Source organism: Malaclemys terrapin, chromosome 1 (genome assembly GCF_027887155.1).
Source record: "Malaclemys terrapin pileata isolate rMalTer1 chromosome 1, rMalTer1.hap1, whole genome shotgun sequence".
Classification (NCBI taxonomy): Eukaryota; Metazoa; Chordata; order Testudines; family Emydidae; genus Malaclemys; species Malaclemys terrapin.
This window is the reverse complement of record NC_071505.1, coordinates 324,384,339-324,402,458: the sequence shown is the minus strand read 5'-3', so window position 1 is coordinate 324,402,458 and position 18,120 is coordinate 324,384,339. Positions and strand designations below refer to the sequence as shown.

Below are 18,120 nucleotides of genomic sequence, written 5' to 3'. Positions count from 1 at the left end.
GTATCTCTAACTTGTCTTAAATGTTCAACGGTCTAGTGTTTAAAAACACTTCTTATTTCTAGTGACCAGGATTTTCAGAAGTGAATGACTAAAGGTAGGCCCCAAAGTCTCTATTTAGGCATCTAGGGTAAACATTTCAAAAGTGCCTACGTGATTTGCAAGACTAAGTTCCACTGACATTCAATGAGGCTCGGGCGCTTGAGTCCCTCCTGCAAGTGGGACCTGGCGCTTTTGACGCCTGCTCAAGTGATTTGATTTCTCAAAGTGCTGAGCACCTACAGCCCCCAGGGATTTCCAATCCACTTACTTGGGAGTCTAAAGTCAGACACCCAGTTTTTAGAATCGTGGCTGATATTTTTAAAACTAAAGTTAGGCGCCCAGTTCAATTACACATGTCGCAGGTACGGTGCTTGCAATTAAGTTTTGTTTTTAAACTTAAGCTGTGGCAGTTTGGGCTTGGAAAGTACTGCTTACTGTTGTGCAGCTCCCAGAGGCCAAGGTGACTGGTTCCTTAGGAACATCAGAGACAAGATTTTTGACAAACACAGTATTTTAGAAACAAAATGGTCACCTGTGGTTTCATCCTTGGATTCCATCTGATGTAATATCCCACCCAAAGCTCTAGGTGGCGCATGCTGGCCACAGGATACAAGACATGGTTGGCGTAGCACACATACAAGGGATTAGTGAAGTCTTCAAGTTGGCTATTGATGTAAGACCACAGTGACAGAGTCTTTTTTGGAAGGCCCTTTAAGGAAAAAATAAAAGCTGTTTTACATACCCAGCCATATGAACACTAGTATTTATCTACACAGCTTTATGAGTATTTATACCAGCATATACATATGTTTAAAATGCATGCATCTGCATATACATATTAATAAAAATCTGGCTGCGTTTTCATAACTAAAAAATACATTTTATGCTTTTTTTCTAGAATATAAACACATGCAGGCAGGCATTTACGTATATACCACGGCATGCAAACATCCCTTATTCCCAACTCAACCTGCAGCACAATCAAGGGAATCACCATTGGCACAAAAAGGGGAAGGCTGCCCAGAAAGGAGATGGGGTTTTCTGAAGCTTTAAAGGACAGGAGGAAGGGCTGGCCATGTACATGACCATTATTTTTGTTACGCTTCCCATCTTTCAAATGCTCCCAAAAGAGGGCCCAGTGTATTTAATTGCAAGGAAAAAGCATGTGTTCTAGGCCTCAATCTAGCAAAATAGTTTAAGTATGTGAGTAGTCCTAGTGAAATCCTGAGACTACATATATGCCTAAGTGCTTTGCTAGACTGATGGGCCTTACAGAGACAGCAAACAGAGCATGTGTTTGCTTCTTTGGAATGACAAATATTCAAGCCTCATGTACACTGGGAAAATTGGGACACACAATTCACCAGCAATGTGGTTTTAATAGCGATTTTGACCACTGTGCTGTTAAATTCAGCTCAGTGCACGTCTATGCAACACAGTGATAAAAAACCATAGCCCTGACTAGACTACAGCCTCCACTGTTGCCATCCCCAGTGGAGAATTACAGATGCCATTTTTCCTAGTGTACATGCAACCTTTGTGTAACGAAATGGTGCTTCCAGCTTTAGCAAGCAGAGACTGAGCGAGCGCCATTCATTTTCCTTTTGATTTCAGGTTGGGGTTGTACATGTAACATTGGATTAGTGTTTTAAGTCATGCAAACGTACACAACATTCCTCCACTTGCACTTTGGGTCTTGTAACTGCTTTAAGCTCTGCCAAGGTAGGCCAGGCTAGAGTACAGAACTATCCAATGTAACGCACTACAGCCACATTCCTCCTAATAGCTAGCAGTTCCATTCTCTCCAGGGAAAAGGGCGCATCTGGCACCCTGTTACTTCCATGTTGTCAGCTGGATGTACGGTATGACTGTGCACACATTTTAGTTTATACAATCAGCGCACTTTCTAGTATTACTGGGCAGGTAGTTGAAAGTATGATTTTGTTTGAACTTTAGATAAACATCTCCTAGGCAACTGATAGCTGTTAAGACAGAGGCTAATGGTTGAAGGTGCCTTTAGAGATTCTGAATACACTGAAATGTACACAAGTCTGAAGTATAGCAATTAAGCTCTGAGTAGTTTACACCAGTTTACAGGGGGGAAGAATTCTGAATGCCAGCTGTTCAGCTGGAAGATGTTAGGGCCCAAACTTGCTCCCACGGGAGTCACCGGGAATGGGAACAATCCCATCAGCATCATTCGCCCATTTGAGGAACACTGAGAATTGCATTCATCTTGGAAAGAGGCGAGGCCTTACCTCCTTCACCCTCTGCTGCTCACTGCTACACAGGAACGTCCCAAACAAGCAGCTGTACAGGTGGTCCAGAATGATCATCAGGAAACAGTCATTGAATTCAAATGCTGTAGGAAACTTCAAACACAACCAGGAATATTGCGTGTTTATTTTTCTTAGTACATTGCTTGTTGCTAATGAACACACATCCCACTGTAACAGCCAATCGTGTTAGTTAATGAGCTGAATATGTCCCCTATGCATTTCTAATGCAGGATTCGTTTGTGTTATTTGGCTGCCTCTGTCTCCAAAATCATACTACTACTTTCTCAGAGCACACGCTTCACTCAAAAATCTGCTTTACATGTGCAGTAAGGAATTCTGAGCAAAAGCCAGAGGCCTGAAGGGTCTGATCACTGTATTTATATACACCCAGAGCTGCTTAAACTGGAGCTTGCACAGGGCTCTAATGCCAGAACTGTAAAGAGGTTATGAACAAAAGGGTGCAGCAGATATAAAATAAACAAACTCTAAGTAGGAATGAAAGCTCCATCTAGTTAAATGGAAACAATTCACGCATCCAATTGAGAGTTTTCCATGAGGCTGCAGCAGAAGGCCATGAAACTAGTTCACATGTTGGGAATAGGTCGTGGGAACCTAGGAATTGCCATCACATGCAAGGCCTTAACATTGGCTGAAGCCTCTAGGTGTACTGTAATACAAATGTATAACAACCATCTGAGCTGCTTGGAAAACAGTTACAAAACTTCACAACTTTTTTCCCTCTTTTGTTTTAAAAATAGTTTTTCAAAATTTCATCAGAACTTTTCTGAATATTAAATAATTCTGACTCCCTCTATATAGAGTGGAAAACCTGTGTGGGGAGAGTTGTGAAAACTGTCCACTTTTTTTTCGAGTCGGGGCAGAGCTATGCAGTAAGGAACATGGCCAGATCTGGAGTTATGGTGTGTGTGGGTGGAGGGGGAGAGTGGGGGGGGGGGGAGGAAGTCTCAGAGCAGGGCCAGAGGGAAGTGTGGGGGTGGGGTGATTTGAAAGCATGTGGTGGTGGGGAAACACAAGGGGACAGCAGGAAATCTTGTTCTGTAACCCTTACCATCCTGTCCTCCCTGGCTTCAGAGCCCTATTCCCAAGGCTAGATGATATAACAGGTCTTTCCCATCTCTGATGCCTAAGAGTCTATGTCATCAGCTGCCGTTCAGTCCATCCCAAACACCTACTCCTCCCAAGGAACTTGATGGGAGAAGGGTTACGAAGACCACTGTAAAGGATGCTTTAGCAACATCCAAGAAAGGGACATGCTGCCACCTCTCCTGTTTGGCGACTGAAAAGTACCATCTAAAATGGCTTTCCACTGCACCATTTTTATCATAGGTTGGTTTTTTCAATGGTGGCTAGGCACCTTTGTCAAAAGGATAAAAATACAACCTACAGGCCCTGGCGCAGAGGCCAAATGCAGAGTGGACACAGCGGCATGGCTCTCACTCTAAGCCGCTAGAGATGTTCCCTCCAGAGCAGAGGAATTTAAGTGGCCCTGCTCATACAGTACCTGGTCTGTGGGTAAAGAAGACACTCCAATGTTGATAACCATGCACAATTTAAGAGCAATGCATTCACTTTTAGAAGAGGTTAAAGTGAAACAAAACCCAACTGTCTTCAATCCCTTCTCCCCTCACACAATTAATGCCACTCGGGGAAAATAAAATTTTCAAAAGCCACTAAATGACTAAGGAGCCTAAGTCCTATTTTCAAAAGTGTCTTAGGCCCTTAGGCTCCTAAATCCCATATGCATTCAATGACAGGCTCCTAACTCACTCAGATACTTTTGACAATTGTACCCAAATGAAAACAGAAAAGAACAAAAAAGCCACACAAAAGATGCTGTATTTTAATTTCAAAATTGAGCAGCAAGATCACTAGCCAGACGCACCCATCTAAGTCCTGCATAAAGCAAGTTTGCAGCTTAGAAATTTACCTGTCTTGTCATTTGCCAGACACAATCAATGAACTGGAGAAAAACGGGAGATCTGTCTGCATCTGCATGATTTTTATCACCATGGCCAACTCTCTGATACAAAACAAAAAAAAAAAACCATGAACTAGTACAGTACTTCACAATGAAATAGCTTGGATTCTGTGTACCTGGGTTACCAATGCAGCAGCCCGCAATAGCAGTAAGATGGTCTAAAAGTGTCCTGATTTTGCTGTGTTTATATTAGTAAGTGCAGAAGTTCTGGACAGCTATTCCTCTAGTCTTTGAAGTAAGTTCCTTTCTCAGGGACTTGTTAAGTGCACTTAAGAAAGAACTAAAAACAAAAGTGATCTAAATAGAAGCTCCAGATGTTATTCTGGCACTGACTTCATTTAACAGCTAGCGTTCAAAAGACTAGAAAAAGATTAAACTTTTGTTCCTTTAAATTATATATATCATCATCATCTTCATTCAGTAGTACAGTATAATGGATCCAAGAGTTGCACAGAAACACAGCACCTAATGATAATTATAACATAGCACTTCCTAGCTGCCAAGCTCTGTACAAACACTAGCTCATCCTCACCACCCCATGAGAGGTAGTTACGAAAGCGTCCCTAAGAAGTAGGCCTCTGACACTGACATTGCTGTGTGGCCTTGGGCAAATCACTTAAGGTCCCAATTCAGCAAAGCACTGAAGCCGTAGAGGTCGTAGAAGAGTTTTTAAACTAAAGACTGGGGGAAGGCTAAGAGGTATGGAGGACCACACGGTTTGGACCGAGATATCCACTGGGGAGGATTTATTAAAGGGGATAATCTATATCCTACTAAAGAGGAGAGGATAGAAAATTGACAAAGTACAGGTAGGAACTCAAGAAAAAAATTAGATGAAAAAGAGTCCCATTCAGTTACATCACATGAAGGCAGACAACTTAATATTGACAAATTTTATAAGTGCTTGGATACAAATGCTGAAATCTAAATCCTAAAATGGGTGAACTTGACTGCCTGGTATTAAATGAGTATACTGATATAATAGCCCTCACAGAAATTTGGTGGAATGATAATCAATGGGACACAGTAATACCAGGGTACAAAATATATAGGAATGACAGAATAGGTCTATAAAAGGTGTGAGAGTGAATAGAGAAGTGTTAGTTACCCCTTCATATAACACAAGAACCAGGGGTCACCCCATGAAATTAACAGGCAGCAGGTTTAAAACAAACAAAAGGAAGTACTTCTTCATACAATGCACAGCAAACCTATGGAACTCATTGCCAGGAGATATTGTGAAAGCCAAAAGTGTAGCTGGGTTCAAAAAAAAGAATTAGATAAGTTCAATGGCTATTAGCCAAGATGGTCAGGGACACAATCCCATCCTCCGGTTGTCCCTAAACCTCTGTTTGCCAGAAGCTGGGACGACGACAGGGGATGGACCACTCAATAACTGCCCTGTTTTGTTCATTCCCCCGAAGCACCTGACATTGGCCACTAAATAGTGGGCCAGATGGACCATTGGTCTGACCCAGTATAGCCACTCTTCTGGGCTTAAGCATGTAAGTAATAATAATAATACCTCTCTCTTATAGAATACTTTTCAGATGTAGAGCTCAAAGTGCTTTACAAAGAAGATCAGCATCATTATCTCCATTTTACAGATGGGACTAATCATCTCCTTACAGTTTAAGCACCTGGTTTACTGTTTTGCTGGATTGGGCTCTCAATCACTCAACTACCTCAGTTTCCCCACATGTAAAATGGGGGATAATATCACAAGTATGCAGATGGAAAAACTGTTAAGTGACCACCCAAAATCACATAATGAAATCAGTGCCTTAGGTAAGTATTAGATACAGTATTAGATCAGATAACCTTAACCAACATCAACTGACTGCAGTCTAAGGACAATGAGCAAAAATCAACAAAGAATATAATGTGCCAGAATGCGTATCAGTGGCATTCACCTTTACTCTGTGAGCTCAGCTGTGATCAAGTAATGCTGATTAAAGGCACATATAGAACTATGTAACTAATCCAGTGAGATGCTCTTTGTTCAACACCCAGCAATTGAATCGGCTCAAAAGGCTATTGACTCACCAGCTGAAATCTGTGCCCAAAGCTCAGCCATTCCTTCTCCACAAGCACCTCGAACCCCCTTATTGTTCGATAGTAACCATCGAGAATGAGCATGGACAGAGAAGTGAGCTGAGCTGTTCGGTCCCAGCCATCGCTGCAGTGCACAACCACGGAGGTTTTCCCCGACTCCACCTTATCAGCAATCCGAAGAGCGCCGGCAAGAATTAGCTGCGACACAGACAGGGCATTAGTGAAGTTTCTCCATAGAATATGAACTACAAGTGGAGAAAAGACGGTTACTCACCGTTGTAACTGTTGTTCTTCGAGATGTGTTGCTCATATCCATTCCATTAGGTGTGCGCGCGCCGCGTGCACGATCGTCGGAAGATTTTCTACCCTAGCAACACCGGCGGGTCGGCTGTGGAGCCCCCTAGAGTGGCGCCTCCATGGCGCTGAATATATACCCCAGCCGACCCGGCGCCCCCTCAGTTCCTTCTTGCCGGCTACTCCGACAGTGGGGACGGGGGGCGGGTTTGGAATGGATATGAGCAACACATCTCGAAGAACAACAGTTACAACGGTGAGTAACCGTCTTTTCTTCTTCGAGTGCTTGCTCATATCCATTCCATTAGGTGACTCCCAAGCCCAACTTAGGTGGTGGGGTCGGAGTGAGACATTGCTGTGTGCAAAACCGCTGACCCGAATGCAGCATCGTCCCTGGACTGCTGCACTAGTGCATAGTGAGCTGTAAACGTGTGGACTGATGACCAAACCGCCGCTCTACAAATGTCCTGTATCGGAACATGTGCCAGGAAAGCAGTCGAGGAGGCTTGGGCCCTCGTGGAGTGAGCGGTGAGGTGCGGTGCTGAGACACCTGCCAGGTCATAGCAAGTCCGGATGCAAGACGTAATCCAGGAGGATAGGCGTTGTGAGGAGACCGGTGAGCCTTTCATTCGGTCGGCCACTGCAACGAAGAGTTGCGTCGTCTTTCTAAAGTGCTTTGTGCGGTCAATATAGAAGGCCAGGGCCCTTCGTACGTCCAGGGAATGCAAACGTTGATCCTGGCGAGTGGCATGTGGTTTGGGATAAAAGACCGGGAGAAATATATCCTGGTTGATATGAAAAGGAGAAACCACCTTAGGGAGAAAGGCAGGATGTGGACGAAGCTGCACTTTATCCTTATGAAAAACTGTGTAAGGGGGCTCAGATGTAAGCGCCCTGAGTTCAGAAACGCGCCTTGCTGAGGTGATGGCTACGAGGAAGGCTGTCTTCCATGATAGGTACAGAAGTGAACAGGTGGCCAGTGGCTCGAATGGAGGACCTGTGAGCTTGGAGAGAACCAGGTTGAGGTCCCACGTCGGGACGGGCTGACGTTGTTGTGGGTACATCCGGTCTAAGCCCTTGAGGAATCTAACGACCATCGGGTTAGAGAATACTGAGGACGCGAGTTCCCCTGGGTGAAAGGCTGATATAGCGGCCAGGTGAACTCTAATTGAAGATATCGCCAACCCCTGCTGTTTTAGGGAGAGGAGATATTCCAAAATGAGAGGAATGGGTGCCTGCAACGGGGACGTGGCTCGTTGTTCGCACCAACAGGAGAACCGCTTCCACTTGGCCAGGTACGTGGTGCGTGTTGAGGGCTTCCTACTGCTCAGCAGAATCTGTTGGACAGAGTGCGAGCATTGCTGCTCTGCCTGGGTGAACCATGGAGCAGCCACGCTGTGAGGTGGAGTGATTGCAGGTCGGGGTGACGCAGCCGGCCGTGGTCCTGAGAGATGAGATCCGGACATAATGGAAGCGGGATCGGTGTCTGAACCGAGAGTTCCAACAGTGTGGTGTACCAATGTTGTCTCGGCCACGCTGGAGCGATCAGAATTACCTGTGCCTGGTCTCTGCGCAATTTGAGCAGTACCTTGTGGACCAGAGGAAACGGAGGGAAGGCATAAAACAGGTGGTCTTTCCAGGGAAGGAGAAACGCATCCGAGAGGGAGCCCGGAGCTCGACCTTGTAGGGAGCAGAACACGTGGCACTTCCTGTTGTCTCAAGATGCAAACAGGTCTATCTGGGGAAACCCCCACTTCTGGAAGATGGAATGTATGATGTCCGGACGGATAGACCACTCGTGCGTCTGGAAGGACCTGCTGAGTCGGTCCGCTAGAGTGTTCTGGACTCCAGGGAGGAACGATGCCGTGAGATGGATTGAGTGGGCGATGCAGAAGTCCCACAGGCGAATGGCCTCTTGGCATAGAATTGACGAACGTGCTCCTCCTTGCTTGTTGATGTAAAACATGGCCGTGGTGTTGTCGATGAGAACTAACACACAACGGCCACGTAGGAGATTGAGAAATGCTTGGCACGCCAGGCGTACCGCCATCAGTTCCCGAACATTGATATGCAGGGCTAACTGGGGTGCAGTCCACAGGCCCTGGGTATGGTGTTCGTTGAGATGGGCGCCCCAACCCAGAGATGAAGCGTCTGTGACCAGGTGCAGAGAGGGTTGTGGGGTGTGAAAAGGCATCCCCTCGCAGACCACATTGTGATCTAGCCACCAGGTGAGGGAGGTCAGGACCGAGTTCGGGACCGTGACCACCATGTTCAGGCTGTCCCGATGTGGGCGGTATATTGATGACACCCAGGTTTGAAGTGGGCGAAGCCGAAGTCTGGCATGCCTGGTTACGTACGTGCAGGAAGCCATGTGACCCAGCAGGGTGAGGCACGACCTCACCGTGGTAGTTGGGAAGGCCTTGAGCCCTTGAATGAGGTTCTTGATGGTGCCAAAGCGGTTGTCTGGCAGGATGGCTTGTGCACGTCTGGAGTCTAGAACTGCGCCGATTAATTCTATTCTCTGGGTAGGTTCTAGAGTGGATTTGTCCTTGTTGAGTAGGATGCCCAACTCGTTGAATGTGTGCAGTATTATGTGGACGTGAGCTTGAACTTGCTCCTTGGTGCGACCGCGTACCAGCCAGTCGTCTAGGTACGGGAACACCTGTATCCCTTGTCGACGAAGGTACGCTGCCACAACAGCCATACATTTCGTGAACACTCTTGGGGCCGAGGATAGGCCGAAGGGAAGGACTGCAAATTGGTAGTGCACCGTGTTTACCACGAATCGCAGGAAGCGTCTGTGAGGTGGGTAAATTGTGATGTGAAAGTATGCGTCTTTCATGTCGAGGGCGGCGAACCAGTCTCCAGGATCGAGGGAAGGGATAATGGCCCCCAAAGAGACCATGCGGAACTTCAACTTTACTACGAATTTGTTGAGTCCGCGCAAGTCCAAGATGGGCCGCAGACCTCCTTTGGACTTGGGGATCAGGAAGTAACGGGAATAAAATCCCCTGCCCCTTAACTCTATCGGAACCTCCTCTATGGCCCCCAGGGCCAGGAGCGTAGAAACCTCCTGTATAAGAAGTTGCTCGTGAGAAGGGTCCCTGAAGAGGGACGGGGAAGGGGGGTGGGAGGGGGGGATAGAAGAAAACTGGATAGCGTATCCCCTCTCCACCGTGCGGAGGACCCAACGGTCCGAAGTTATAAGGGACCAAGCACGGTGGAAGTGGGAGAGGCGATCCCGGAAGGAGGGGGCTGGATCCTGGGGGATGACTGGGGCGCCGTCCTCGACCGCACCTTCAAAAGTTCTGCCTGGGGCCTGAAGGTGGTCTAGGTGGCCCCTGGTTCTGGCCTGGTTGAGGGCCGGTCCACCTTCTCCTACCACCTCGCCCTCGCCTCCGGGCCGAGTCCTGTCTCTGACGAGGCGGGGGTGGGTAGAAGCGCTGAGGCTGTGGCCTAAATGGTCTGCGCTGAGGGCCCGCAACATGCATCCCCAGGGAGCGCATGATTGTTCTCGAGTCCTTGAGGCTCTGCAGGCGAGAGTCCGTCTTGTCCGAGAACAATCCATGTCCCTCAAAGGGCAGATCCTGTAGGGTTTGCTGCAGCTCCGGAGGCAAACCCGAAACCTGAAGCCAGGAGATCCTCCGCATAGCGATACCCGAAGCCAGGGTCCTCGCAGCCGAGTCCGCTATGTCCAAGGAGGCCTGCAAGGAGGTCCGAGCCACCTTCTTACCCTCCTCTACCATGGCTCCAAACTCCTCCCTGGACTCTTGGGGAACCAACTCCTTAAACTTCCCCATAGAGTTCCAGGAGTTAAAGTTGTAGCGGCTCAGGAGCGCCTGCTGGTTCGCCGCTCTAAGTTGCAGCCCTCCGGCTGAGTAAACTTTACGGCCAAACAAATCGAGTCGCTTAGCCTCCTTTGATTTAGGCGCTGCAGCCTGCTGACCGTGGCGCTCTCTTGCGTTCACTGATGCCACCACCAGTGAACACGGTTGGGGGTGGGTATACAAGTACCCGTAGTCTTTAGACGGGACAAAGTATTTCCTTTCCACCCCTCTCGCTGTGGGTGGGATAGAGGCAGGAGTTTGCCATATCGTATCTGCATTGGCCTGTATCGTGCGGATCCGGGGTAACGCCACCCTCGATGGGGCATCCGCTCCGAGGATGTTCACGATAGGGTCCTGCACCTCCACTATCTCCTCCGCCTGCAGGTCCATATTACAGGCCATCCTACGCAGGAGATCCTGGTGAGCCCGAAGATCTATCGGAGGAGGACCTGTACATGATGTGCCCGCCACTGCCTCATCCGGAGAGGAAGAGGAAGATGCCTCCGGTGGTACAGGATCCAAGGGAGGGTCCTGGTCCCCCTGCTCCTGGGCCGGAGCATCACCTGTGCTTGGGTCCATGTCGTCGGGTGGCGTGGACACGGAAGCCTCCATGCCCCCTGGCGGAGGCCAAGAGATGGTAGACTCCGGGGCCCTTCTAACGGAGTGACCCGAGCGAGAGGTCGAGGGTATTGGAGCCCCTTGCTCCTGGTGGTACGCCCACGGGGTCCAAAACGACCAGTGAGATGGGCCATGAGAATGGTCCTCTGTCATCTCTTGCCAATGGCCCAAGTCCCGTTCCTCGGCTTGCCCTTGAGGGGGGTATGCCGATCTCGACAGGTCTTCGGAGGAGCGAGACACCGATCTTGATGGCCATGGCGGTGCCGAGAGAGACGAAACGATTCCCGTGAGCTGCGGTGCCGCACGGTGCCGGTCCGGAGATGATCTATCTCTACGCGGTGCCGGCGAACGGTGCCGGGACCGCGATCGGTGCCGATGACCTCGTCGGTGCCGGGAGCCGGATCTGGACCTCGACGAGGACCTGGAGTATGCCCGGTGCCGGGAGCGGCCTCTCGACGTCGAGCGTCGACCGTGGCAGTGCCGAGAACTACGTCTCGACGTTGATCGGTGCCGACGATCATAGCGGTGCCGAGACGTAGAGCGGTGCCGTGACGAAGATCTTGGCCGCGAGTACGACCGGTGCCGAGGTGATATTCGGTGCCGGGACTGCGAGCGGCGTGGGGACCTGCTTCGGGACCTGGACCGGTGCCGAGGTTCCAGCCCTTGCGATGGAGGGCGCATCAAGGCAGGTTTCCCCCTCGACTGGACCGGGCGAGTCAACGGTGCCGTCGGTGCCGGTGGTTGAGGCGGTGCCGGCTCCGTGAGAGCTATCAAGTCTCTCGCCGCCGTGAAGGTCTCTGGAGTCGACGGGAGTTGTATCACCGCCGGTCTCGGTGTAGATGCTATCTGCACCGGACTCAACGGTCTCGGCACCGGAGTCGACAGTGCTGGAGGCACCTGTTTTCAGTGCTCCACCGGCGGACTCGGCTCTACCCCCGGCACCGGGGGAGCCGGCGTCTTCGGCACGGAGGCCCCCGTCTTATGGGCTTTTTTATGCCCCGGGGATAATGACCGGCGTCGAGGCACTTGCTGCGGTGCCGACGAGGTCCGGTGCCGGGGCGGCTTGTCCGACACCACTCGCGTGGTCGGCATGGCCGGTGCTGCCGGGGCACTGCGCACCGAGGCGCTAGGTGCTGGGGCTTGGCTTGTAGAGGGAGTGTCCGGACTAAGTGCCGCCTCCATCAGGAGTTGCCGGAGCCGAAAGTCCCGCTCTTTCTTGGTCCTTGGTCTGAAGGCCTTACAGATCTTGCACTTATCTGTTTGATGGGACTCTCCCAGGCACTTCAGACAGGAGTCGTGCGGGTCGCTCGTGGGCATAGGCTTAGCGCAGGAGGCGCACTGCTTGAAGCCGGGAGCGTTGGGCATGAGCCCGGGCCCGCGGCCGGGGGAGAAAGGGGGAGACGACCCCCTTAATCCCCTGGACTACTATAACAACTAGAACAACTTTAAAAACTATTTAACTATTTAACTATAAACACTAGAACTATAACTATAACTACAACTGCGAATAACTAACTAAGCTAGGGAGAGTGGAGGACAGCTATGCCGCGCTCCACAGTTCCAACGACCGTCAGGGCGGTAAGAAGGAACTGAGGGGGCGCCGGGTCGGCTGGGGTATATATTCAGCGCCATGGAGGCGCCACTCTAGGGGGCTCCACAGCCGACCCGACGGTGTTGCTAGGGTAGAAAATCTTCCAACGATCGTGCACGCGGCGCGCGCACACCTAATGGAATGGATATGAGCAAGCACTCGAAGAAGAATTGCCTGTGACCCCTCTAGACAAGACAAGGGCCATGTCTGCGTCACAGTTATAACCGAGACAGGGGCTTGGTTACAGGCTGGTTATGCCCCAGAGAGGTTACAAGTTGTAGGGCAGACATGACTCTGGAAACGTCCCAGTAGCCAGATTAAATACTTGGACAGTCCAGGATTTAAACCCAGTTACCTGGACACAATTAAATCCCATCTACACTACAATTTTAAGCCTGTTTTAACCATGTCAGGGAACAGTGCTGCTGTATCCAAGTCCCTTGTCTCAGCTACAGCAGTAGTGTACATGGGAAAACTAGATTGGTTATATTTTGCCGAAGGAAGAAACTGGCAAGCCTGCTTTTCCAAAAGCAGCTCTGTACTATCCTTTTTTTCCCATGTAAATGCATAATTTCAGGGAGTTGACCTTTATGTGCCAACCCTGCAAATACAGGTACTCTAATTTTGTCAGATGAATGAGACTTGGGGTGTGTGTACATAGGGAAATCGGCTGGTATAACTATAGAGGAATAATTATTCCCACTGTAGCTAAACTGGTCAATTTCCCCATGTAGACAAGCCCTTGTTCCAAGTGTTAGTGCATTACACATTTTTACATTAATAGGTTATTCACCCCAAAAATTATCTATCTATGAACACAGGCACCCGTGGAATACTGATTTACTTTGGCTAAATATTTTCTGCCAACTGAACAGCTGACATCAAACTACTCAGCTATAAGGAACAGTGCAGGACAAACAACATAGGGTACTACTCTTCCCAAAGATTTGGCTTGCTATCTCCCACTTTTAGACTTGAAACTGCTGGCTTTCCCTGGGACACCTGTGTAGTATGAACCCACATACAAAGTTTACATTTTGGAGAGGAGAAACCCTCACTGATTTTCAGAGAAATGACAACATATGATAAAAATCATAGGCCAAATCTAGTAAAAATCTATGTTAATGCAGCAGCTGGAAGCTTCTTATTTATAAGTAAATGGCTTTTTTTCTCTCTCTCTAGGGCTGTTTGCAACTGGGAGCCCTTAATACCCATCTAAAGCAGGGGAAGCTGATGGTACTCAGCACTTTACACAAATAAGTCCCTCATTTTTTTTCTCTCTCTTGGTTTATCAGGATTATAGAGCATCTTATTTGAAAAGATTTCCCTCCGGGGGATGAAAATGACTTAATAATTCATCTGGTGCCATTATATTTTCTCCCATACGACATGAAAAACATATATTTTCAGTGCAGATTACTTTTATAGAAGAGTAAGAAAAACAAGAGTGAAAAAAAGAATTAATATGAAGTTTCTGTGAGAGAGAACACTTGGACTTTGGCCCCAATCCTGCAAAGACTTACACATGTGCTTAGCTATATGTATGTGCTTAACTTTACTCACTATCATGAGTCCCAATGAACTTCCCATTGAGCACAATGGAACTCCGGAGAGTGCATGAAGTTAAGCAGATGTGTAAGTCTTTGCAGGATCAGGATCTTATTCTGTAATATTCTGAGTCTGAAATTAAACACGAAGTAGCAGCTGCCTCGCAATTGTCCCAGGAGTAGACAGACACTTCTGCTTTCAGACAGATACATACATCACGGATACTAACACACATGCACGGATACTAACACACATGCACACCTTGATATGTTCCAGCCAATGAGTTGATTCCAAATTGGACAGCCAATGAGTCTCCTCAATGTTAGGATATACAATCTCCTTCAGTTTTCTCAATGATTCTCTCATAACATGAATATTGTGAATGTCCAAGAAAACTAATTCAGCATTCTGATAGGCATCCTCACTTTCATAACCCCCTCCTTTAGCCTGGGAAATAAAAACAAACCCATAGGAAATCATTAACAAAATGTGTTTGGTCTTTCAACCCAGTAGCATTTACAGGACAGATATTATTTGATATGTATTATCAAAACAATTACAAATCGGCTATCAAAATCATGATGAAAGAAAGCAGGAAACAGACCTATGCATTGTATTCATTTTACAAATGGGGACAAGGCTATTCCTGTACATAATCTCAATAGAATTTTCCTGCAGAACTGGTTTTTCCTTAATACGGTAATTTTCACCTATGTTAAACTGCTGAATATCATGTACAGGTGTTAATTTTTCTTTTTGAAAATTATGAGTTACCACCCCTGAAGTTACAAATTCATCAGACTCACTATATTGCAGTCTGGCAGTCCCACTTTGGGATCCTATGGGAAGAGCTGCATTTTCCCCACAGGTAATTGCCTGTAAGGGGTGATGAACATAGAGAAAATCCAGAGCGTAGGCAGCAAAGGGATTCTCGCATGTAAACAAAGCTCGATAGCTATTGTATGCTACATAACATTAACGCAGGGGTCTGGGCCTGGGCTGCCTTCCTAGTCATTCCACTGAATCTCTGTCTGATGCGGAGAAATCACACGACAGGCCATCACATTTTCAAAAGCAACCGTGGATGTCAGGTGCTCAGCTTGAGGCATCTCAGGCCCTATTTTCAATGGTCCTGAACATCCACAGGTCCTGTTAAAGGCAACATGCGCAGAGGGAATCAGGCCCAAGCACAGAGAAACAGAAGCATCCAAGATTCAAGGTGCCAGAATCTCTGTTCTGAACTGCTGAGCAAAACACCCTGAACAAAGCCTGGTCTTAAACCCTCTGTGGCTGGCTCAGTGGTCTTTTCTTCCTCTACAGTTTGAGGCCCTGATCCTGCAACTGGATTCGTGCAGGTGGAGTTCCACTGACATCAGCAGGACTCGGTGCAGGTGGCACGGCTCTACCTGCGCGGATCTAGCTGCAGGATTGGAGCCATTGTCAATGCAACAATTCTATCATGGCAACCGCACCTTCATCCATTAAAGGAGGGGTGGTAGGCTAGCTCTGAATTGCAACATCCCCTGCCACTGAGAGAGGAGAGCACATCTAACCTTATTGGCTACAGCATTAACGCTAGGCCGCGCGTCAAAGATGAAGATTTTATGGGACTGAGCATTGGAATCCATGATGGACTGAAGATACTTTTCATCCTCTTTGCTTCGCTTTCCGCTCACTCCAACCATCGGCTGGCTACAGCGCGTGATCGTAGCTTGGCTTTCGGGATGAATCCATGACAAAACCTTTAACAATACACAGGGGGAAAAAATGGAGACAAATTCAGTAGGACAGTGAAATGATTTACCTGTAGCCGATTCCATTGGATCCATTCCTTGTATTGATTTGGTTCCAGAGGATTGGATCAAATTAAGTCGTGACTGAATTAAAGTGACAGCACTGTCCTGTATTTTGTTCTTTCACTTCAGTACGTTCCCAAAGCTGGAACCCACTTACATATGTATGAATATGCTTAAACCTGACTTTTAAATGGAGTACAGCTAATTCTCCTGCCATTCAGTTATGAGCTGAGTAAGACAGACCCCTTTTCACGCATGCCCATTGTGCTGAATTTTGTTTTAGTGTTCCCCATTTAAACTGTAAGCTCTTTTGGGCAGGGACTTGTCTTTTTATATATCTGTGAAGCAAATAGCATAATATTGGCTGCTTCTGAAATAAAGGTAATGATTATGACATTCCTTATTTACAACTTGATGTTAAATAAGAGTCTTCTTTAACAGTAATAAAGGACTTCAGAAAAAAAGTATTCAGTTACACCTCCCCCCAAAAAATCAGAAAAGGCAGAAAATTCTGAATAATTAACAGGGCTAATTTTGTATCCTAGAAAATTAAGTCTGGATTTAGTTCAATTTTCTTATCTTCTTAGCACTTCAGTTTAGTCTATGTCTCTTTCATGACACTAATTCCACAGAAAATGCTGCCTTCAAACTCCTTGCAGAGGTCTCCCCGTTTCTTTTATTATCCATCAATCATTTGGGTTTGCTCCATGGCATCCTCTTTGTCTGATCATTGCATTATTTATGGTACAAAGGTCTTTATAAAACCACATCAAAGTGTCTTCCTTTGTCATACTCACTGGTATGCGACCCCTTGATCTGAAAGATGCCACTCTCTTTAATTCTTCATCTGGAATATTCACGGGCACGACTAGAATGGCAGGATATGTATCACACAGCTCGTAGCGCTCGTTTATCTTGGTTATTCTCCAGCTTTCATTGGGAATTCCCTGCATATGAAACAACACTAGTTTAGAAAATAAACTACTACAAGGTCCCCAACCCAAGGAAAAGAGACCAGTGGACTTTGCCGTCACTTCTAAGAATTCAAATTCAAGGGCACAAACAAGCGTGTCTGTATTAAGGAAGGAAACTTATGGCGGCAACGCAGATTGTATGAAATGGCCGGTTACCTCCCTTGTCTTTGTGATGAGTTGGTAAAGTGCTCCCCTGCAAGAGGGACAGTGATTTAGTTCATGGAGACAGAGCAGTGGAGAATATCAGGGAAGGTGGGTAAAACTACAAGACCCAAAATCACACTCATGGAAAATATACTGTGAAGCAATGCTTTGAGAGCAACTTTCTCCCTGCTCCCATTGTGGCCCCTAACGTAACAAGCTGGAGGAACAGCTCATGACTATAGAGCACAGGATAGACGCTGGCTAGCCCAAGCTTCTCTTCTTCTCTGTTGCTCAACCCAACCTTGGATGGTGCCCCAGCGATGCTCACCTTTTTGGTGAGTGGGAGAGTGGGGATGGGAGCCACCAGACAAGGTGAAGGGGAGACCAGAAGGGAGAAGGGTCAGTAAAGCACATGGAAAAGAGAAGGGGTGGGGGGAGAACAGATAATGGAAAAACGAGAGAGAAAATAAAGGTGCAATGTTAGGAGCTGCGTCAGGACATGGTTCAGAGGACACAGGGTTCCCATCAACCAGTCCACCAAGCCAAGTTCATAAGGAACTGAGCAGCTCTGGTTTAGGGTGTCCACACACCAATTCTGTTTTGACAACTGTTTTGGCATGTGGCTGCACCTGTGAATTCTGGGATCCAGAAGCACTTTTTCCTATAGCGCCCAGTGTGGCAGTTGTGGAACTAGTATGTAATAATCTAAGAATACTGAGATGGAAGAGTTTTATGAACACTGAAAGGGGCCTGGTCAGCGAGGTGAGGCTACTGTATAACTACGGTAGATTATTAGAATTTCCTGTATGACTGTACTGATCTAACTTGTATTGGGAGCAGTGGAGTGTTTATTATATGCCTGTAAAGCTTGAATTCAATGGGGGCTGAGCAGGAAGGCAACACAATGGCTTGCCAGATGAGAACATCCTGGTACACACTTGGAAGAGAATGAGGGA

The 18,120-nt window shown here is 47.6% G+C and overlaps 1 protein-coding gene across 3 annotated transcripts in view; it reads right to left on the bottom strand.

Moving 5' to 3' along the window:
* MTMR2 (myotubularin related protein 2) overlaps positions 1-18,120 on the bottom strand; it is an 83,661-nt gene that overhangs the window by 1,805 nt on the left and 63,736 nt on the right. For 2 of the 3 annotated variants that reach the window (XM_054015608.1, XM_054015610.1), the window contains 7 exons: positions 16,844-16,993; positions 15,804-15,992; positions 14,512-14,697; positions 6,364-6,570; positions 4,267-4,359; positions 2,298-2,411; positions 572-748 (listed from right to left, as the gene is read on the bottom strand). In XM_054015608.1, the coding sequence (XP_053871583.1) occupies positions 572-748; positions 2,298-2,411; positions 4,267-4,359; positions 6,364-6,570; positions 14,512-14,697; positions 15,804-15,992; positions 16,844-16,993 (1,116 nt within the window). The remainder of the gene's footprint in view (positions 1-571; positions 749-2,297; positions 2,412-4,266; positions 4,360-6,363; positions 6,571-14,511; positions 14,698-15,803; positions 15,993-16,843; positions 16,994-18,120) is intronic. The other variant, XM_054015609.1, reaches the window with a different exon arrangement.